The sequence below is a fragment of the Curcuma longa genome, chromosome 2, assembly GCF_044706935.1.
Source record: "Curcuma longa cultivar G26 ecotype Majalengka, Jawa Barat chromosome 2, ITB_CL_G26_1.1, whole genome shotgun sequence".
In the NCBI taxonomy this organism is placed as follows: domain Eukaryota; kingdom Viridiplantae; phylum Streptophyta; class Magnoliopsida; order Zingiberales; family Zingiberaceae; genus Curcuma; species Curcuma longa.
This window is the reverse complement of record NC_133862.1, coordinates 10094881-10117993: the sequence shown is the minus strand read 5'-3', so window position 1 is coordinate 10117993 and position 23113 is coordinate 10094881. Positions and strand designations below refer to the sequence as shown.

Genomic DNA, 23113 nt, shown 5'->3' with positions numbered 1-23113 from the left:
AAACCCTGGCTTTAAATTGCACTCAATTTCTACCTAACAGGCAGATAATATGTACAACTTCAACAACACCACAAAAAAAGACAGTACATATAACAACTGAAGAATCAGAGAGTTGCATCATAGAATTTTGTTTTAATAACAATAACCTAAGTTAAAATTTGATGATGGATGCCTTCCTGGCAGAGTATCTGCAAAATTTGAGTATACATCCGGAGTCTGTCACCAAAGTATTCAAGTGTTTGATGTCTTCTACCTAAAATATCAAAGACAATTTATTTTTCAATCACCAATTGCAATATATGATGAATAAAATTTAAAATGCTCCTTGTAATAAAAATAAATTGAACATTTTAGCATGAAGCATTCCTCCTAGATTTGCCATTCTAAATTGAAAACATCCAATATCTTGAAACAAAAAAACATATGAAGGATATGAAGAAAGTAATCTCTTCTGCTTTGTCTGGCCAAGACCAAAGAGGAGTAATGCTATGATATGTTCAGTTAAAATAAGATGTTGATCCAACAAAACATATGATATTTTTTCTGGAAAAAAAATAAAGCACCTTGAACACCAATCAAGTACATAAGGAATTGTCTCTGGTCAAGACTTTAATTCAGAGAAAAATCCATAAATTGAATAAGTACATGGAGAGTATAAAGCTTGCACTGAATCAAAATTCATAAGGTTGGAACAAAAGAAAACAACAGTGAGGGGAAACAATAGCTACAAGCAAACTGTTGGAATGGGATGTTTCACTAGTCACCAATCAAAAATCTTATAATTCACTAACATAAAGTTAACAGCTCACATGGTTTAAATTAAATCATCAAGTGATACGTTAATTATAGGTAATGATGATCACAAGAGAGATTGGAGAAACTGAATAAGCTAAATCATGTACTCAGCCACAAAAAAATTGGAGGTAAAGGAAGGGCTTACATCATGAATGCTTGCGCAAGTGATTTTGGACTTTCAGAACCAGTTTTGGCACAAGATATTGCCTTATCATGGCCATCCTTCTCTGGAGCTACTGGTTTTCCCTTTTGCCTTGATTCTGGTTTCCAGCAAGCTTTGGCTAGAGACTTGCTAAGCAAATCAGCTATTTCTGTGGCCATTGTCTCGGCTTTCTGCACATAAGGAAAAGTATCCTGCTTGAAATGGTTTGACAACCATAAGTACATTGAGACAACCTGATGTTTAGTTTCAAGGTCCAACAGCTCAGCATCGTTTTGGGCAGAAGATTTTGGCATCCCCATTGCTATGGTAACTGGGCGATCTTCACTATAATGCGAGGCAAATCTCAAGAGATGATACATTGCCTTGGGGTCTCTAATGTTGACAGGTGCAAAACAGAAGTTGAAGCGATCTTCAAGAGACAGGTTTTGTACCTTCTCCAACATGTTTGCAACTTTTCTAATGCCATCATGTTGACACAGAAAATAATTTCCATCAAGGCGACAGTTATCACGGAACTTCTCCAACAGTTCACACAAGGTGGATTTTGCAAACTGTGCCGCAAACAACTCCACCTGCTCATAGAACGGAAAAAGACCAACTTTCTGCACCTGCTCAAATGGTTGCTGCAAGCACTCAATCAGATAGTCCAAATCATCCTTAACAAAGGTGGTGGCAAGCCCATCAGGGTATACACTTCCTCTCCGGCCAGCTCTCCCGGCTATTTGCTTCACCTGGGATGCGGGAACTGGCATCATTTTATCACCGTTATACTTGGATAGAGAATAAAATACCACCCGCCTTATGTTCAGATTCAGGCCCATTCCCACAGCATCACTAGCCACCAAGACATCATATTCATTGTCCTGTTGATTGAACAAGCTTGCCTGCTGTCGCCTGGTCTCCGGTGGCAATGCACCGTATATAACACAGCACTTGTGCTTGGTGAACTTCTCAATTGCCAACTTCACCTCGAAGATCTCCCTTCTCGAGAAGGCAACAATGCAGTCACCAGAGCGCACATTATTCATGCTGCCTAGCAATGTCTTCGCCTCTACAACCAGGGGCTTGAATCGCTCATATTGGTTCACCTGCAGGTCATCACCCGTTTCCTTGCAAATATTCTTGACAATTTTTAGCACGCTGGGATCTCCACATAGATGAATCTCATCGACCTTGAGGCCGAGCAATGCACGCGTCCAAGCATAGCCCCGAGTGGAATCGGCCATCATCTGCACCTCGTCGATTACGGCAACATCATAGCACTCTTCGGTGGACACCATCTCGATGGTGCAGGCGACGTGGTTAGAGAAAGGCAGCGTCTTTTTCTCTTGACCAGTGTGAAGGCTGCAGTAGATACCAGCCGCATTCACCCGATCAAACACCTCCATGGCAAGGAGCCGTAGGGGGCTGCAATAGATGCCGCTACGAGCCTCCATAAAGCGGACAAGGGCATTGTACGTTTTGCCACTGTTGGTAGGGCCGCAGTGGTAGATGATGCGGCGGCGCATGGCACGGGCAAACGGGAACCAGGTATGCGGCCGGGTGAGATCAGCGGACTCCATGAGGGTGCGAAAGCCCCGGAGCTTGTCGGGGAACTCTTCAAGGCAAAAATCGGCAAAGATGGGGAACAGAAAGCGATCGGCAGCAGGTGAAGGACCGAGAGCGGTGAGGTGGCGGAAGGCAGCAGGGGGGCAGCGCTGGAGGAAGAAGAGGCGAAACCGGCGAACGGCGGTGAGGAAGAAAGAGGAAGGGATGTAGAGGGCGAGGGCTTGATCAGAAACCCATGGAGACTTGGCGAAGGAGCGGAGAACCCCGGAAAGGGCCTCCCAGTCGCTTTTGCCGAGATTGGAGGAGCCGTCCTCCGCGGCGCGGAGCTCCCGGTAGACGGCGGCAGCATCGGGCGGGGACTCGGCGTCGACGGAGAGGGCAACCGCAGGAATCGAGGCAGTGGAGGAGCAGAAAAAGTGATGGTGCGGTAAGGAGGAGGAGGAGGAGGGGAAGGGAAAAGGGAAGGACGGTGGTGGAAGCCCCGCCGGTGATTCTGGGCGAGAATCGGAAGCGGAGGAGGGAGAGAAGGAAGCGAGGCGGAGAGGGAGGCGAAGGCGTCGGCGAAGGAGGAGGCGTGAACGGAGGAGAGAGGAAGCCATCGGAGACGCGCGGGCGGCGGAGGCGAGCTTTTAACTAGGGATTGCATTTCCCCTGGTCTATGCTTATTCCATTCTCCGCCACACGATCGAACCGGAATGAACGGTCAGGATAGAAACAGAGGGGAATCTCCCAATTTTTGGTTCGGTTAAAATTTGGTGGCAAACGAAAGGGTGAAAAAGTAAGGTACTAAGGTTCGTTTACTTGGAGGGGGAGGGAGGAGGGGGAGGAAAGTCAATGTGCAGAAAGGATAGATATACTTCACTAAAAATGAAATATATCATTCCAACAATTCCACACGATTAATCCACGATCATATATGTGATGTTAAAAAATTATAATTGAAGGAAAACATTACCTCAACTTCGTCTATTTCAACAAATCTATTCCATACTAATTAACTCAACCATATCTCAAAAATAAAAAAAAAAAAGAGACATAAAATGTGCTTAATAAACATGTAAATTAAGATGATCTAATATACAAAACTCTCATCAATATAAAATTTTAAAAAATAATTTAACATTATAAAAAAAACAGACAAAAACTCAATGACCTCTAAATCATATAATAAAAATTTTATCGTTGCATCAAAATTATTATTCGTCCATAGAAGATAATGAAGATAAGTACTCGTGTAAATTTTGATTAGTTATATGTACAAGATGGCAAGTAGGCCACTTTTATTGAATGAACACACATGAAGCATGAAGCTTTAGATAGTCATACGAGTAGAGGGAAAAACTTCTTCCATGATCTTTTGAATTTGAAGCTTTTTATGGCGGGAAGATGCGATGAAACATGAATCTCTTCATCTTCTTCCTCCACCTTCTCCTCCGATGGTACTGCCTGATCGCACTCCGACAATTTTTCCCAGAATCGTGCCTCCCTCCTCTTCTTCTTGATGGTGGCAAGAACATCATCCTTGTTGCAAATTCCCCAAACCGTCACCTTCTGCAACTCGTAATCCACGTGCACCGAATGTATTCCTGGATCGACGAGTATTTTCAATCAAAATAGTTCTAACAACTTCAAAAGAAGCATTTGAGTCGAGTCGATACCTCTGTAACGACCCTCCTCCTTTCTAATAGGGGGATGTTACGTATATCTTATCATTATTAAATTATTGGTAGAAAATCCAATAGATAAATTCTATCAAAAGGAATATTCTTATAACGGAATAAAACAACTGTTCAATTTAAGATGCGGAAGCCATTGATATAAAATACATAATTGATATAAGGTGTTTATTCATTTATTTATTCTAATCCGCGGTTCCGCCGCCACACACATCGAACACTGCTCCTGCTGCCTCCTGTTGCTTAAAACTTTTCTTTACCTCTATCTGCAGTATAAGGAATGCAACTATAAGCAAAGCTTAGTAAGTACATACCTAATCTCACAAAACAACGGAAATCATTGCATGCTTTCTTAGTAATTAAACAGGAAATAACTTATAGTTATGAAGTCATGTACTTAAGCAGAAACTACCTGAACATGGAAATATTTGTATTGCATAGAAAATTTCTTAGCTTCTTTATAATTGAAAGTCATACGTTTGAATGGTAACGACCCGGCCCAGCCCATTTGGCGGTCCATTCGGCGGCCCATTTGGCGACCCTTGTGGTCGTCGACCGTCGACCGTCGGCTCGTCGACCGTGTCGTTACTCATCCGGCCTAGCCCATTTGGCGGTCCATTCGGCGGCCCATTTGGCGACCCTTGTGGTCGTCGACCGTCGACCGTCGGCATAGGAAATTTCTTAGTTTCTTTATAATTGAAAGTCATACGTTTGAATTGTAACGACCCGGCCCAGCCCATTTGGCGGTCCATTCGGCGGCCCATTTGGCGACCCTTGTGGTCGTCGACCGTCGACCGTCGGCTCGTCGACCGTGTCGTTACTCTTTTACTTTCTATATCTTTGTCCTTTCATCAATCATTTATCATGCTTTACTTACATCCTAAATAGGAAGAATAATTTACATATTCATGGTTAAATCCTAAATCATACTATGGAAAGAACATATATATATTCTTATTTTAACATGAATCATACTAGAGGAAGAACACATAAATACATTCACGTCTAACATAAATCACGTCATAGAAAGAGCATACATATAAATACATTCATGTTTAACACAAATCATGTCATGGAAAGCTTAACAAAATCATGTTTAAGAACAATACGAAAACAACGGAACTACTCATACTGCAGGTGAGAGAATGTACTTACCTTGTCCGCTTGCTAGGGTCTTAACGTTAAGGTTTGTGAAATCGGAGCTCTTCCTCCGAGATGTTCTTAGTGTTTTCTCCTCGTGACCTAGCAACAATCATAACTATAACTTAACCATGCTGATAAAATTATCCTAGCTTCATTACTCAACCGGGTAAGGGGTTCATCCTATCTCAATCCAACTAACCCTTTTCAATTTATCTAATTAACCGAAATTGATAAGCTAATCAATTGATCATCTAATAATCTTAATTAATCAACTCATCCCATTAACTCAATTAGTCACCTGATTAACATCAATTAATCAATTAATTAAACTAATTAATTATCTAATTACTAATTGCTTGCTAAACTTATTAAGACAATTAGTTACTAACTATTAGCTATTTAACTAATTATCAAACTAGTTAATCAAATACCAATTCTGATGATAAATGCAATTAACTTGATTAGATTAGCTTAATTAATTAAACAAGCTTAATTAAGCAACTACTAGATTAATCCACCTTATATTAGGTTAATTAACTAATTAATTAATCTTTCATGACATAACTGATTAACTATTAATTAATTTAAATCTTTAATTAATCAACTACCTTAATTAATTAATCTGGTTAATTAATCCGAAGCCGCTTCGTCTTCTCCACGGCGTGAAACAGGGCAGCTACGGGCGGTGGCGCGGCTGGGCACCGGCGAGCGGCGGCGTCAGCTCCAGCGTCGACTGGACGAGGACGCAGGCGGCGCGTGCAGGTGAAGACGGCGGCTGCTTTGGCCTCGTTTCCGCGCGGACCGTCCAGAACAGGGGCGGCACTGCAGAGGGCGGCGGCGCAGCGGCGGTAGGGCAGAGGGCGTCGCGAACGGAGGCGGCGCGGGTAGCGGCGCTGGTCTGTGGCTTCCTTCTTCTCCGGCGAGGAACAGCGGTGGCAGTGGCGTCGGGCGTCTCCTCACGCGGCGGCGGCGAAAGGCGGAGCAGAGGAGTAGGCGGAGGCGGCGGCGGAGAGGAGAAGAGTAGGGTTTTCCCTGCCTCCGATACTTCCCTCCTTCTTATAGCTGCGGCCGCGGAACCTTTCTTGCTGTCGGACGGGGTCGGTTGCGAGGAAACCGGAGCGCGCGGCGCGGCGCACGCGGCGAACAGGGAAACAGTCGGGATTATTAACCGATGAATAGGGTTTGATTAAACCGGTTCAGAAATCCAATCTGTGAACCGGTTACTGTAGCGAACCAGATTCACTTTTGGTTCACTTGGTTCGGCCATCAAACGACCTCCGATTTGGTCAAACTTGGTCTCGTTGGATTCGTCTTTGCGAGACGAATCTTTTCTTTCTATTGTATTTGATCAACCTCCCTTCTATCATTTAACTAAAGGGTCTTTATTATAATTTTAAATCTAATAAAAATCCTAAAAATAGAGAAAATAACTCGGGTATTACAACCTCTAAGATGAGACAGTGCCTTCTTGACCTTCTTCTCGCAGCCGTAAGAGTAGAGGGGCACCTTCATCTCCACAAACTGAGCCTCCACAGGCTTGCTCCCTGCTGGCACAATCTGCAAGTGAGCCATGGATTCAGTGTCTGCATGCAATGCAAACCCTGAGATTAACCTTGAATTGCTTAATGTCCAAGCCCTGCTAAGACAGAAACAACAGGCACGTCTCTGATCTATATATAGGGGATTAACAAGCAGTTAGCTTCAAGGACCAGTTACTTATTGATCAAACTAATCAGAATGATTAATCAATGGATATATTCCATGCTTTGAAGAAGAAAGTAAGTGCAAATGGAGGCTCGTGTGCTGCTTTTTGGGGTTGCTGATGGCGAAGAGAATTGTTAGGTGCTTTGCTGACAGATAAGGGCAGTGGAAGAGGATGTGGAAAGTGGTTCTTGGCTTGGAAACCATGTGGGCTGCTTTCTCCTTGTTGTTCCTCCATTAAATCTTTGGCAAAGGTGTGGAAGAAACCGCAAGTTGCTTTCCAACCCTCTTTGCTCGAGAGATTTATGTTGGTTCGGCTCTGATAGACATCCTCCTTTGCCAAAAGTTCATTTGGATCAAGAAATTGAAATCATATACTTTGTTTGTGTATCATCATTCAAATGCCCACTTTGTCTTGAAATGAGAAGGAAAAGAAGTACAATACCCTCCCGTAGTAGTCAACTGTAGTTTTCCGATTTATTTCCTCACAGATGATCGTGAGGCCGACCATATGGGACCGCTAGAGTGGCAGATTCCACCTTTTGCTGAAGAAAGAAGGGGAAGAAGTGATTATACTCTATAATCATCTAATCAATTGGTGGAGTCAAACCATATGCACATGACAAACTGCTTGTTTTTTACTTTATTGTACAAATCTTCATGGCACAATTACGTCCTAAAATAGGCTTGAATCCAAACGATGTCCATCTCTCCACCTATAATTATAGTAGAACAGAGAAAACAATATAAAATTTTAAATCTTTCATTTAAAGAGAAAAATATATATCAAAATGGCAAAAATCACAATGGACCAAACACTTGAAAATATTCTCTCTTCTTTCTCTCCTCTTTAGATATATGTCTTCTTCCCTGCCTACCAAAATCCTCATCCTCCTTTGAATTCAAGAAAAGGCAGTACTAAAGTGATGCATTACCAAATGTCCTAGTTTTGCTCCTACTTTTGCCACCCACCTAGTCTCACCATAAACTCTCTACATCTTCCTATCCTCAATCCCCTCTCCTCTTCCATTCACCTTTTGCTAGATAGCAAGAACTAGTTCAAAAGTTACTACTACAACAATCTCAACAAATCCTAATCTCCTTCTACCCTTTAGCTACCTTTCTTACTGCTTGCATAAAACATACTCTGAGGCAGTGAGGTTGTTTGTGATGGGGGAAGAAGCAAAGCAGGTAACGAGTTCTATGTGATTGTTTGCTTCTAAAATGCAGTTAAAATCTGTCTTCCTTCTTTTTGGCAGGAAGCGGAGGCGAAACAAGAAGAAAAGAAAGAAAGAAAGGCAGAGGAAACAAAGCCAGGGGCTGCTCCTTCAGTCGTGTTGTCTCTGGACTTGCACTGTGTTGGATGTGCAAAGAAGATTGAGAAGTGCATGCTCAAGTGCAGAGGTAAAGGTTCCACCTAATTCTGAGTTTTATGTGACATGCGGTGTTGAGTTAATGGTTTCTTCGCATCAGGGGTTGAGAGTGTTGAGGTGGACATGGTGAAGAACCAGGTCACAGTGAAGGGGGTTGTGGATTCTCAATCTTTGTGCTCCAGAATCCACAACAGAACACAGAGGAAGGTGCAAGTAGTCTCTCAGCCGACCACAGAGACCGAAGGGGACTCCAAGCTGGAAGTTGTTCCACCTCAGGTAGATAAGATTCAAGGTTGAGATGAAACAATAAGTTTCGAATTGGTTGGAGAATGTAACTTGTGTTTGTGACAGGAGAGTAGCATGGCAACAGTTGAGCTCCTTGTCTACATGCACTGTGAGGCATGTGCAGAGCTACTGAAGAGGAAGATACTAAAGATGAAAGGTGAGTGAGTGAAACTGCATGAATGCATCATGTGGAACGAGCGATAATTTGAAAGTTTTTCTATGATTATTGAAACTAGGAGTGCAAACAGCTGAGACTGATACGAGTGCTGGTAAGGTGACTGTAATTGGAACAATAACCATTGAAAAGCTAGTCGAGTACATACACCGGCGAACTGGGAAACTAGCTACTGCTGTCCCTCCACCACCACAGCCCCCCAGGGAAGAGGAGAAGAAACAGGACAAGAAACCTGAGGAAGAAAATAAAGACGAGAAAAAGGGCAAAGAGAAGGCACCTGAAACACAAGGCACGGGCGATGATATGAACAGTGATGCTGAGAAAGAGAAGACAAAAGAAAGCGAAGAGATCGACACCACCACAATTGTTGCCCAAGAAGACATGATGAGGCAAATGATGTATTGGCATGGCAACTTCATCAGGGAAGAAGAGATGGCGCAGAGGACAATGATGCATTGGATGCCAGTATCCACCACCACCACCACCACCACCACCTCAGCTCTTCAGCGACGAAAACCCCAATGCTTGTTGCATCACATGAAACTCAAAACAAGATCTGAAAGTAATGCGGGAGCTAGTAAACTGTAGCAATCTCCATTATATGGGATGCCACATCATGGCAAACCTAATCCTTGTGGATTGGTTCTTTCTTGATGGTTATCGTTATCTATGAATTGTAATTCATCTATAATAAGATCACGACACAAAGGCTTGATTAATATAACTATTTCAGAATCAAAATGAACGTTTGAGTTGTAGCATACTAGGCAATGTCAGCAACAAAACCAACTAAAACTTTGATACTAAGATCATAAGATTCAGCTTTTGGGCGTAACGTAAAGATTATAACTGACAATTTGACGAACAAAATATGATGAATAAATTATGAGAACAATACAGAAAAGCTTAATGCATTGCATGTGGAAAAATAGGTGCAGATGTGAGCAATTACAGTGAGTGGGTGTCCATACCTGGATTGATCATTCATTGTGTCACATTGGCCTTCCAACTCCAACTTCCCATGAGATCAGGGTACACTATGCCTCTGTAAGGAACAGATATCTGCTTGGTTGCAATGTAAGAACTCCAACTCCATTAGAAAAGATTCTGCACAGGCAAGAAGGGCTCAAATCTTCCTGCATCATAGTTATCATGGAAGAACAAATATGCAGGTTTTTACAGAAATAGCACAAGTAATGAAGCAGATGTGGAATACAGTTTTCCTACATGCAAAGAAGAAAGCCACTAGAGTAAGGTATCACAAATATGGGATAGTGCTGAAAGATTGAATGTGAAACTATTCATGCTCATCTAACTTGATACAAAATTTAGTTACAATGATAAAATCAGCCAAATCATGGTTGTGAGCAATAGTCGTTGGAAAAGGTACAAAGTAAGGCTTCTTTTCAATGAGTTTAGGCTACTCATCCAATAGGAGAAATGACTGGCAAACGCATTGCTAATCTGTTCTTCATATGTTTTTATCTCAACAAAAACATAGTACTGTTTCTGTCATCATAGAGAGAAACAAGGTGTGCGTTCAATAAGTGACTAAATAGTTTGGACAGATCCCACAAGTGATATAGAAAAACACAAGCATGCTAAGATTCAAGTAAAAAAGAATGTGCAGAAGAAAAAGAAAAGGAACAAACAAGCACAGTAAGTTCACAGAATTGCTAATGTATTATTCAGAACACCTTGTCTCATCAGTAGACTGTACATGTAAAAAAGTAAAAGTGGAAGATTAACTATAACAAAATTACAAAATTTACAAACTCAAATTGATTTTGTCAAATTCTATGATCATAAATGCTAAGATTCAAGTAAAAAAGAATGTGCAGAAGAAAAAGAAAAGGAACAAACAAGCACAGTAAGATAGTTCGCAGAATTGCTATGTATTATTCAGAACACCTTGTCTCATCAGTAGACTGTACATGTAAAAAAGCAAAAGTGGAAGATTAACTGTAATAAAGCTACAAAATTTACACACTCAAATTGATTGTCAAATTCTATGATCATAAATGTACATCAACAGCTAAGGCACCAACTTAATCCAAAACATCAGAGGAAGAGTAGGGCTGAAAGAATCAAAATGGTTCTAATAACAGAGTATGAACCAGATGAAATTGCTACAGCATCCAAAGATTGATCACTAGTCTTCTTCTCAATTTCATCCTTATGTGCCCGTCTGGATCTCAATCCAGCAGATTTCTCAGCGTCACCAAACTCAAGGGGAGAGGATGTTTCCACTGTGGAAATTGCATTACCTGACAAAACCATGGAGTTCAACAAAGTTAATGTGTGCCACAATCAATCTAAATAATCAGTCATGTTTGCCAACACAAATAATAAATCCTGAAACTATTATCATCAAGGGTAACGCAAGGCCTCATTTGGGGTTGGATCAGATTTGAGCAAGGTGTAAAATCTACGGAGAATAATACATAAAAAAGTCTCATATAGAGATATATAGCTCTGATATCAACCCTTGAAATGTTCACATGAATTTTGCACCCTCCATAGTTCCGCAAATTTCAATTTGAATCTTCTTAGGGTTCCAATAACAGTTAGACACATGAGAACATGATGGAAGGTTTTTTGATTTCCAAGGGACCTAAATTATTTTAACATCCATTATGCAATCTTCAAGTTTTGCAGGGAGAAATTTTAAACAACATACGAATAGTAATAAGCTATAGGACATGTCGGGTTTGGTCTGCCAATTCATACCCGCCCTAAAAAAAACAAGAAAAGTTACAAAACATCATATGTGCCTCCTCCGATGATAAAATTTAAAGTCAAGAAATCAAGTTAGGTTAAAATTGAGACATCCATGTAAATCCAACTTGGTTGAGCTTTGCAGTGGAATAAATTCGTGGAGATCAAAATATTCTAGTTTCGGCATATTTTAGTACCATGAGAAGGGTCCTTTTTTGCATTGATACTGCTGTCAAGACTGGATTCTGTGTTTTCTTCATTATGCTCCAGAATTTCTGGTACCTGTAGGTATTCTCTCAATGTCAGGGATAACTTTTTTTTTTTTTAGGAAAACAACAATCATGATGAACTAATCATAACAATTAGTAAATTTTCAGACCTCATTGACAACCGACTGGACTATATCATCTTTTATATTGCTTATATGATCAGTTTTGGGGACAGATGCATTATGAATGGACTTTTGCAAGCGTATCCGGCTTATTGGTAAGACTTTTTCTTCACTCAGGGAATGAGACTCCAACAAATTCCTCTGTGTTCTAATATGGATTCTGGCGTTATCTAAGTTCTCAACGTTAATTGATTCTTGATGCATACTTGCAGCAGTCTCCATGAAGGAAACATTATAGCCAAAATTATGATTTGGAAACAAAGGAACTGACTTGTGCCTTGTCTCAATGGAGCTGTGTAACAACTCTCAGCCTAATGCTGCTTGAACAAATGGGTGGACTGCACTGTTGACGAAAAACTTCAATTACCTGGTGAGGCAGAAATCAGGAAAGATATCAGGACTCTTTACAAAATTTGCTGTCTTTATAACAATTGCATACAAATCAGCAAATCTGAAGAGCATGTATAAGTTTCTTGTCTTTATTTTTTATTTTAAAAAAAACAAGCACTATAAACATGCGCCAACGAATTGAATGGATTTAACAATGAAGATCTTACGTCTGTATTATCACCACCCAATACCTGTCGTGTTGTCCCTGATAAAAAATGCTTCTGAGGGATTATAAGAATAACATGGGAAAAGAGTGCCACAGGCATTTGATACATCAGGGGAACATTCCTCAGGATCACGAAGAATTCCATCCAAGAATTCAGTGACATAATAATCTTCAAGATTTTGACATGGTTTAGACTCTGCCGCAAACTTCTCATCACCATCATAAAACTCGTGTTCCATTTGAGAGAGCATGAAGGAATCAAAACGAAAACCATCTTCGAACTCTCGGACATCAAATTGTGCTAAATTATCCAATGAAAAATCAACCTGCAGTTTTGTGTACAAAATTTATTGGATCCCATTTATGGACAAAAATTACTAAGAAAACAAAATTTCAAGGCTTAGGTAAAACAAATTCATATGTACGCAATAACTTCTTACCCCAGCTATTGGTGATTCCACAGCACCAGTAAAAAGGCTCTCCTCTTGAATTGGAAGATTATTTCTTGTGAAATTGTTTTTATCCGCAAACAATTCGCCAGCAGCTGATAATTGCTCATCTGAGTGTAGAGGTAAAAGTTCTATGTTCTCTTGCCAACCACACAGCAGAGGCTTCTGATCCAATGGCATCACAGGTTCCCCAGTAGCATCTTCTCCATTACGCATTCCATCTGGTGAAAGCATGGTTGAAGAAGAAGACAAAGCACTACTGTGTGTATCATCAATATTTCTCTCCAAGCAATCATCAACTTCAGAAACTGGGGTCTTCTCTCCAACCTTCTCTTCCATCTTCTTGAACAAACGATAAAGAACAAAGCCACCCTAAAAAGATTGAATAAAAATTAGAAAACGGACCAAAAGCATAAAGATATTAAGGATCCAACAACATGAACTTAAAGCATGATACATCCTTCACGAGCCATCAAGCTATTTGAAATGATACTCCATGCAGTTCCCTTTTTAAATAAATTCTTCTTTACATAATTACATTAGCCATGTCCATCTAATATCATCTAAGTAGTGCCTTATCTATAGAAGTAAGGGTTAAACGAGCAGCAGCCACAGTGAAAGATAGAACAAGAGGAAGCCACTACAATTGAGGCGCGTCCTATTGGCATCAATTGAAGGAATCAATCCAACTAGTTCGCAAATGAACAGCATAGCTTTTACTAGCTCAAGGATGCCTGTCATTAGAAAGCTATAACAGAAGGAAATGACTATTTTTAGCGCACGTCAAAATAATAATTCACCTGCTCCCCTGAATCAAGTTCGGGCTCAGTGGTTCGATACTCGTGCACAATCCAATTCGTTCGAACGCCTTTAGGGGCACGGCCTTGGTAGAAAACAAGAGTTTTCTTCGTGCCTATAATTGCAGTATCCCGCGCCCTTGCCTTGATCATTCGATCCTTTCCAGTAGCTTTCCAGTATCCAGTTAGTGTAGTTCGGTTAGAACGACCGCTATTGGGATATTTACGGTCCTTCGGAGAGAAGAAGAACCACTCGTCGCTTGATTTTATCAACGCTTTAGCTGGATATTCAACAAAGGAACCACAACAGTAAGCAATGTTAGGTTTGCATTAACGAATTTTGACAGACAACAGATGTATAAATTCCATCAAAATGCCGCATTACAAATTACAAAATCTCATTAAAAAACGGCCGTCGAAGCTCGATTATCGCCACAGTAAAATTGGGGAAATCAAACAGTGGGGAAAAAATCACAAACAAAAAACAATCTTTCGAGAGAAGAAGAACCTGAACATAAACAAAGGAGGAGAAGCAATAAGCAAGAAATGAAGACGCGGAATGATCACCGGGAAGATCCCACGGATCGCACTTGCAGACATCTATCACCGGGATGACCTCGACCTCGGACATGATCCGTCCTCTGATCTTTCCCTTGAGGTAATGATTCACCAGCTCCACATCCGTCGGACGGAATCGGAATCCCAGCGGCAACGAATCGACGGAGAAAACCGCCATCTCCCTCCTCATCATCCAGCCGTTCTATCTCCTCCTACACCAGATCGATCGCGCTGCAGACTGACTGCGGAGGCGATCGCGATACGCACAATGCAGCGCAATCTGAAACCCTAACAAAAGTCCCCGGCGAAGAACACACGCAACCTTCCCGCCTTTTGCCCCCGCGTCTTATAGCAGCTCACTTGTACTACACAGGTGTAGACACTCGTATCGATATGACCATTATACCCATGTCCTTCGTTGATTTCAACGTGCAAATGAAGGGTGTTTTCGGTAATTTAATTGGTCGGAGAGAAACTTCCAGAAAGCGCGGGAAGAACGCGTTTCGTACGGAGAATCAACGAAATCCGTTGGATGAGGATCTGACGGTGAATAGTAGCTCGGCCTTTGCTTCGTTACGAAGAGATGATCATTGGGCGGCCAAACGCTGTCGTCATAGCAATTGACTGGGTCTTCTAGTTGACCGGTCTGGTCTTCTAATTGACCGCTAAGCGCCAAAATAAATTACTTATAAATTTATACTTCATTGAGTTCACCCAAACATTTACCTGCTTTGTTATTGGAATTGTATGAGAGATAAATTATCTCTACTTTTATTTTAATAACGAAAATTTTAAATATATATATATATATATATATATATATAGTTGAACATATTTGGACATATCTCGGGTATAGATGAGTTAGTTATGACGCAGCAGAATTACAGCAGAAGAGGGCAAGAGTTCAAATCCTAGTGAAGTCAGGTAATACCCCCAAAATGATAATCCGTGAATTAGTATTTTATAGTCCTGGGGCATAGTTAAATTAGTTGGAGTAGACTTGCTGAAGTGTCCTACTCCATTGTAGTCAACTGCAACTTCTCGATTTACCTTCTCACATATGGTTGTGAGACCGACCGTGTGAGATCGTTGAGGTGGTGGATTTCACCTTTTGCTGAAGTGAATTAGTATTTAATAGCCCCGAAATATAGTTGAGTTGATTACGACGGAACATACTTGCTGAAGTGGGGAAGTGTTGAATCTCGATGAAGCCGAGGCAATGTCCTCCCCCGTCGTAACCAACTACAATTTCTTGATTTACCTTCTATATGATCGTAAAACCGATCGTGTGAAGCCGCTAGGGACAGATTCCATTTTCTACTCAACTGAATTAGTATTTTATATATTTCAAAACGTTTAATTTATATGTTGTTTTTAATTTTACACAAGGGTATATATTATACTCCTTCATTTGAATTTTTTAATAAATTTTATTTGTAAATAAATAATTCTACAAAATAATTTTAAGTAATAAATATATTTTAAAATAATAATATGGAATTATAATAATAAAATTGAAAATATATTTATTTATTTAATATAAAATAGACTATATTAAAATAAATATAGATATGTTAATATAATATGTATAGGTCTTATATTTGAAGAGGTGATATATATTTAACATTTAAATTGATGTCCTAAATAATAAGTTAATTTTGATTAAAAAAACCACGTCATCACTTAATTACTCCACATTAGACACCTTAAAAAATAGGATCCTCTTATCACAATTAACAGATTTTAAGGTGCCTCCAAAAATAGGAAAAAAGATGTTGGCCTTCAATTGTTTTCTATATTTAGTTAGTAATTAGTAACAATCGAACTTGAAAGAATAATGGCTTAAATTAGATTTTTAATTATCAACTAATATAAAGTAATCGCTCGTCTTAAAGTAGCATTCAAGTGCCTTTTAAAACAAATAATTCTATATTTAACAAAAATCTAAATTGAGATATTAACAATTATTTTAAAAAAGAAAAGATATTGACTGCGACAGTTCGGTTGACTCTGTATAAATCCTCACGTGCGGGCGATTGTGGTTGTAGATTTTGTCAACGGTCCCAGATCGACACGTGGCGAGACGGAGCGGTCGTCTGCGGCTATAAATTCCACCGGCGTTCGTCAGCGTTCTTCATCGTTGTGGATCGAATTCGATAGACGGGATTGAATAAAAAATGGCGTTAAATTTGGCTCATCAGGTTGGGACTCTGTGCGGAGCGCCGATGGGGATGGTGGAGCCTGGATCGGCGGTCCGGGGGGATCCCCAAGCGGCGCCGGCGGCGGTCTGGAAGCCCCAGGGGGTGGACCGACGCATCCGGTTCCAGATCGGTGCCGGGCAGGTGGAGATGGAGACGGCGCCGCAGATGTGCCAGGGTCGATCCCAAGCTCTGCCGGATCTGTCGGCCGCGTGCGATGCGCCGGCAGCGCATCAGGGGCCGAGGCCGGAGGCGGAAGTGAGGGAGCACCTCGGCGGGGGACGAGGAGGCGCGGTGAAGGGGGTGCCGGTGTTCGTGATGATGCCGCTGGACACGGTGCGGCCCGGCGGGGGGCTGAACCGGAAGAAGGCGATGAACGCGAGCCTGATGGCGCTGAAGAACGCCGGGGTGGAGGGGGTGATGGTGGACGTGTGGTGGGGGATGGTGGAGAATGAGCGGCCCGGGGAGTACGACTGGCGAGGCTACGACGAATTCATGGAGATGGCCGCCCGGATCGGGCTCAAGGTCCAGGCCGTCATGTCCTTCCACCAGTGCGGCGGCAACGTCGGCGACTCCGTCACGTACGTCTTCTCCCCCCTTTCTCCGATCCATCTTCTTCCTTACAATTCTTCCCTTTTGTTCTGATCTTTCATTTCTCTGACGCAAATCGTAAGCAGAATCGAAATGCAACTGAAATTTTCTTTGGATTTCTAAGAAAAAATTGGGGGGAAAAATGCAGGATACCGCTGCCGCGATGGGTTCTGGAGGAAATGGCGAAGGATCCAGACCTGGCTTACACCGACCAGTGGGGTCGCCGGAATCCCGAGTACCTCTCCCTCGGCTGCGACGCCCTCCCCGTCCTCAAGGGGCGCACCCCCGTCCAGTGCTACGCCGACTTCATGCGCGCCTTCCGCCACCGCTTCTCCGACCTCCTCGGCTCCACCATCGTCGTAAGCCCATGCACCAAAGACTCAATCGATCGATCGATCGATCAATTTAATCTTTTCCTCTTTTTTGATTCGATTCGAATTTATTATGCAGGAGATTCAAGTGGGAATGGGTCCTGCCGGCGAGCTGAGGTACCCGTCGTACCCTGAGGGCGACGGCACCTGGAAGTTCCCCGGCATCGGAGCATTCCAATGCTACGATAAGGTAGCAATTTGAACCAAAACTGATATTTTTTTCTTCATTTCGATTTGATTGATCTTAAAAAGTTCAGATTTTGAGGATTTTTTTCTTTTCTTCTCAAAATTATTGCAGTACATGTTGAGCGATCTGAAGGCGGCGGCAGAGAAGGTAGGGAAGTCGGAGTGGGGCAACGGCGGTCCCTCGGACGCTGGTGGCTACAACAATTGGCCGGAAGACACCGCCTTCTTCCGCCGGGAAGGCGGGTGGAATGGACCTTACGGCGAGTTCTTCCTCTCGTGGTACTCCCAAATGCTCCTCGATCACGGCGAGCGCATCGTCTCCTCTGCTACTTCCATCTTCGACAACCTCGCCGGCGTCAAGATCTCCGTCAAGGTGGCCGGCATCCACTGGCACTACGGCTCCCGATCCCACGCCCCCGAGCTCACCGCAGGCTACTACAACACCCGGTACCGCGACGGCTACCTCCCCATCGCCCGCATGCTGGGCCGGCACGGCGCCGTGTTCAACTTCACGTGCGTGGAGATGCGCGACGGCGAGCAGCCCGGCGACGCGGGGTGCAAGCCGGAGGAGCTCGTCGGGCAGGTGGCCGCGGCGGCGCGGGAAGCCGGCGTGGAGCTTGCGGGGGAGAACGCGCTGCCGCGGTACGACGAGACGGCGCACGAGCAGATAGTGAGGGCCGCGGCCGGCGCGCAGGCGAAGATGGCGGCTTTCACGTACCTTCGAATGGGGCCGGATCTGTTCGAACCGGACAACTGGCGGAGGTTCGTGGCGTTCGTGAAGAGAATGGAGGAGAGCGGCGGAGGGTCGCCGGAGCACTGCCGTGAGATGGTGGAGAGGGAGGCGGAGCGCTCGGTCCACGCCACCGTGCCGCTCGTCCAGGAGGCTGCTGCAGCGCTCACGTGCGCTTAAATATTTAAAAGAATTCTTCCCAAACGAAAAAAAAAAAAAACTATGTATGATTATAATTTAATTAAAAATGCAATTATAACTATTATATATATTACCTAAGTGCTTCCATAAGCATAATTAACCCACTTAATGGTCATCGATTAGTTAACCTAACTAATATCATCCATATCTAATCTTCACTAAATAATTCCCTCTCTTCTAAACTTATATAAGTCTATTCCACCATCGCAAGTGATCAATTTGTTTCATCCATGGCGAGCTCTAACGATGGAGGAGGTGATGGTCCATCGCCATTGATACCGCTTATAATGATCCTAGCTATAAGCTTGGTCAGGAGCCCCCTCGCGATCTTGCTCAAGATAGTGTCCCTCATCACGGAGTTCGTCTCCTCAATCGCAACAAACAAAGAAAAAGAAGAAAACGAGGAAGACGGGAAGGAAGGTGTAAGCTTTAGCTTGTTGCTCATCATCCTACTCCTTGTCCTCATTGGAATTTACTATTTCAATGAGTCGTGGTCATTTTCGGTGCGAAGAGATAGACACGAAGACGAAGAAGAAGGCTACGGGTTAGAGATCGTATTGTTTGTGTTGTTGCTCTTTGTTCTCGTTAAGTTATTTGTGCAAGGGGAGCTTAGTCTTTGAGAGTTTGTGTAAACAATCTAAGTGTTTTAATTTATTTTATAGATTTATATAAATAGTTTGTTTTTGTTTTATAATTTGGAAATATCAAGCAAATCTAATATATAACTTTTTTATTATTTATTTTTTAAAATTTGAATTCACTAGTATTAAACTTATTTATTATATACATATATTATTATTATTATTATTATTAAACGAGCGCAAATGGATTTTCATATAATCTAATCTATAAAAAGTCCGATCCGCTAGCGGCTTAGCGGGCGGTTTCGTCCCTCCGAACGTACGCAATCCGATCGGCGTCCGACCGATTACTGTTCCGTTCGACAGTCGGAAGAGGGGCGATTCCGGCGAGATGAGAGCTCCAGCTTTCCGATCGTCCTCCGGGATGGGTTTCCTCGAAGATTTCCAAGGCAGTAAGTAAGCTGAACCCCTGACCTTGCAACTGATCCCCTCGTTCTTCCCTTGTCTCTTTAAATTTCTGCTCGATTGAATTCTTTCCTTTATCTTTCTGTTCCTCCTCGATTTGCCGCCGTTTCATGCATTCTTTTGTGCACTCTCACCGTTATTATCTATTTTCTTCACAATTAAGACGCACATTGTTATCGAAGAGTAGCTTCATATGTTTGCTGGATGAAAAATTAGCTAATAAGTTTCTGTTTCTTTATAATGTACAATTTTTGTTCACGAAGAGTACATAAAAGAACAAAATGGTATGAAGATGGATTAAACTCCTATTTATGTACCAGCCTAGACTGGACTGGACTGTCCAACTCAGTGGATACTTGGAGCAAAGCTGAAATTTGGAAATTTCAGGATGAGAGTGTTATTACTACGTGATCTTTCTTGCAATGTGCCAATATGTGTTATGTATTCATATGTTTGTTTGTGTTTTGTCATTACTGTGAAATACGATGTGTTTTGTTGTTCCTATGTGTTTCCTTATCAATTATCATTTGTTTACTTGTGATTGTAAACTTGTTTCCATTGATTTATACACTTTGTTACATATATATTAGTTTTGATATTATTTTATTACCAATAGCTTGGACCCTAACTGCTGTCTAATGGGGTGACTTGACACTCTTCAATGAGTTGATTGGCCACTGTTTGAAACTAATTTCTAAAGTCTTCTGTTGCACCACATCAGTCTTAATAGGGCTGGATTTCTATGGTTATTTTAATTTTTCCCATTCTTGCCTACCTTGGTTCTCTTTTTAGCTTACCTTTATTGTTGTTGATCTTATTGCTTTATTTTGGCTTAATCTCTTATTATCTACAAGATGTTTTTTCTTCATTTTGTAACCCAAGTTTATGCACTTCTTTTTCTTGTCTTTACTAATTCTGTATTCTCCTTTTCCCTTTATAGTACATAATTGACTATATAAGTTATCACATATTTCTAACTGAAATTACACCACTAAACTATCTTTGATAAAAATGTATTAATCTCTATATAACATTAAAAAGATGTCTATATTTATGTACTAAATACTCTCTCTCTCTCTCTCTCTCCTTTTCATACTTCTACAAAATCATTGTATGTGGTGGAGTGGTAAAAGCACTTGAGGAGCAATAAGAGGATCAGAATTCCAATCCCAAATGGAAATAATATTTTGGAGGGTGGTTTCCAAGTGCACATAAGTTGTATTTCAGATTTACTCGGTAGACAAACCAGAGGAAAGCCATCTACCTCCAGAATTAGATGGGCAAAGCCTGTATCAAGACAAAGTCATTGTAGATTACCTTTGAATTCTACTATCTGGTTTCAGTAAAACCAGAAGCTAATTTTTTCTCCTGTTCCCTATAGCTTACTTTTAATGGCAATGGTCTTTCTTACTCAATTATTTATTACCTTTACTCAGTGTTGATTGGAAGATTGGATGCATTCAAAAATCAGAATCCTCATTTGGATATTTTTAGTGCTTTGCTAACCTTTGCGATTTCCTTGTTTTTTGTTTTTTTTTATAGTTTGCGTACCTTTTGTTTAGTGTTTCTTTTTTCTCTGCAAGTGTTGAGTCTGTACCTTCTAGGCTTCAACGCAATTATGCTCTAAATTTTAGAGAAGCACCAAGGCTTTTGTTACAAGGGGCTGGAGGCACTGTATGATCAATGATTCATTGGATGGGATTCAGGCGCTCTGTTTCACACAAACCATATAAGCCATAATTTGTGGTCTTTTCTGAATATCATTAATAATTGCAAGATTTTTGTCTTGTTCATAAGTATCACCGTTCACCAGTACTCTTGAACAAGACATGAGCATGTTCTCAGCTAAGCATGCCTTTTCTTTTATATGTTAAAATAAATCCATATATTTTAGTACATAGATATTACTGATTGTCAGACCATTTTCTTATGTTGCTCTTTAATTAATTTTGTCAAGTTAATGATTGGTCTCTGCATCCTAATAAGTCTAATGCAGTATAACATTTTTGGTTGAAGAATCCATCAAGGATTCTCATTAATTCATCTTTTTTGTTGGCTAGCTAAGGCAGTGCTGATACATTAGCTACAGTAAGTTCTACATTGTTTATGTTTTTGCCCTATTTTTGCAGTTTAACTGAATATTCTTGATTCTTTCCCTAACATTGACCAGGCAATTAATATCATTGTCTGTTCTGATCTCATTCCCACTCTAGGTGGATGCTCACATCCAACAATTCGATCAATATTTGCGAAAGATTGAAGAAATTCGGCGAGGTGGTTAACTAAAATTCTCCCCTGCAAATTCTTTTACTGAAGTGCAAGATAGAATGGTTCCATTTTGAGTGTGTTGATCTCCAAGAGCATCCCAAGGGAAAATGCTATTGTTCCAACTGCATCGGCTACTTTTCGTTACACCGAAACATCTCGAGGTCACGAATGATAACTTATCGGAATCGTTCAAAGACAACTTAGTTTATGTTTCAATCTGTGAGCTTGCTATCCTTTTACTTTTCTTCAGAATCTTTGTAAATTGCAAGATGAGCAAGCTCTTTAATTATGGTTCCCTTTTGAGAGCAATTAATGCAACATTAAGTTCACTATCTGTATCTAAATTCTGAATGTATGTATGGTTCTTTCGAGTTGTTTAATGTTTAATTTTCTGGATTATGTGTGCTAATGTTTCCAATTAGCTGATATAATGGGACAAAATATATGATTAATATGTTGGGGTGCTATTTTAATTTAATTTAATTTTATTTTAAAAAAAACATAATAAAAAATCATGCAAACCCACAAGACCATCACGTGGGTGGATGCTGACTGACACTGTTGCTGAACTGAGATCTTTAGAATATTATTGGATTTTCATTCAAAATAAAAATCAAAAAAATTGGAAGAAAATTAGAAGACGTTATTTTATTATTAAAATCATGAAAAAAAATACCTTTATTTATTTTTGTTATTATTAAAATAAGGTCTCTGACTGTTATCGTATGTCATTTATTAAAATATGGTCCATTGAAGAAGCACCCCCATCCTGCCATGTGGCAGTGGGCCCCGACATATGGATCGCATGCATGATTGGAACTTTTTGTTGATGGCGGAAGTCGTTATTTGGGCCCCACTTGGAAGAGCCATATACAGTGTGTTATGGCCCATGCTCACGTGGGCCCCTACGTCCCTCTCATCCCGCTAAGATACATGTCAGCCGGGCCCGGCTTTAGCCAGGCTAAGGCCCATGCCTAGGTCTTTAATTTTTATTAGGATCTATTATTTTTAATCTATTAAATATATTATTATGTATATTTTTTTTTTCAAGAGAATGAAAAAAGAATAAGATGCACGTGATGAGAAATTTGCATGATTTCTCTAGTCAAAGTTTTAGATTTCATAAAGATCTTGTTATTTATTCCAACAAAAGAACTATAAAGGAGTTTTTTAACATTTTAAATCTATTTTTAA

At 41.1% G+C, this 23113-nt stretch overlaps 3 protein-coding genes and 2 pseudogenes across 4 annotated transcripts; 2 read left to right on the top strand and 3 right to left on the bottom strand.

Annotated features, from left to right (window-relative positions):
- Positions 1–936: 936 nt before the first annotated feature.
- On the bottom strand, positions 937–3105 carry LOC141821074 (ATP-dependent RNA helicase SUV3L, mitochondrial-like). Its single transcript, XM_074708439.1, has one exon. It carries the CDS (start codon positions 3103–3105, stop codon positions 937–939), a length of 2169 nt encoding a protein of 722 aa, XP_074564540.1.
- A 663-nt stretch (positions 3106–3768) lies between these two features.
- LOC141821076 (copper transport protein ATX1) lies at positions 3769–10554 on the bottom strand. 2 transcript variants are annotated; one of them, XM_074708442.1, is made up of 3 exons: positions 9831–10554; positions 6771–7742; positions 3769–4092 (listed from the first exon to the last, which is right to left on the bottom strand). In XM_074708442.1, the coding sequence occupies exons 2-3, from the start codon at positions 6895–6897 to the stop codon at positions 3827–3829; spliced, it is 393 nt and encodes a 130-aa protein (XP_074564543.1). In that variant the 5' UTR covers positions 6898–7742; positions 9831–10554; the 3' UTR covers positions 3769–3826. The 2 variants fall into 2 exon arrangements, with proteins under 2 accessions (XP_074564543.1, XP_074564542.1); XM_074708441.1 differs by having other exon boundaries at positions 6771–6961.
- On the top strand, positions 7740–9805 carry LOC141821075 (heavy metal-associated isoprenylated plant protein 9-like; annotated as a pseudogene).
- Positions 10555–10794: 240 nt separating the features above from the next.
- On the bottom strand, positions 10795–14632 carry LOC141822355 (uncharacterized; annotated as a pseudogene).
- A 1873-nt stretch (positions 14633–16505) lies between these two features.
- On the top strand, positions 16506–18584 carry LOC141822085 (beta-amylase 1, chloroplastic-like). The gene is made up of 4 exons (XM_074709510.1): positions 16506–17107; positions 17266–17476; positions 17568–17678; positions 17787–18584. The coding sequence occupies exons 1-4, from the start codon at positions 16506–16508 to the stop codon at positions 18582–18584; spliced, it is 1722 nt and encodes a 573-aa protein (XP_074565611.1).
- Positions 18585–23113: the final 4529 nt, after the last annotated feature.

What these genes read in the sequence shown, in the direction of transcription:
- LOC141821074 (XM_074708439.1), bottom strand. Translation starts at nt 3,105, where the DNA reads ATGGCTTCCTCTCTCCTCCGTTCACGCCTCCTCCTTCGCCGACGCCTT.
- LOC141821076 (XM_074708441.1), bottom strand. An exon ending in GGCACTGTCTCATCTTAGAG is followed by an intron (nt 4,093 to 6,770) that starts GTTGTAATACCC and finishes TCGTCGATCCAG; the next exon opens with GAATACATTCGGTGCACGTG.
- LOC141822085 (XM_074709510.1), top strand. Translation starts at nt 16,506, where the DNA reads ATGGCGTTAAATTTGGCTCATCAGGTTGGGACTCTGTGCGGAGCGCCG. An exon ending in AACGTCGGCGACTCCGTCAC is followed by an intron (nt 17,108 to 17,265) that starts GTACGTCTTCTC and finishes GGAAAAATGCAG; the next exon opens with GATACCGCTGCCGCGATGGG. An exon ending in TCCTCGGCTCCACCATCGTC is followed by an intron (nt 17,477 to 17,567) that starts GTAAGCCCATGC and finishes TTTATTATGCAG; the next exon opens with GAGATTCAAGTGGGAATGGG.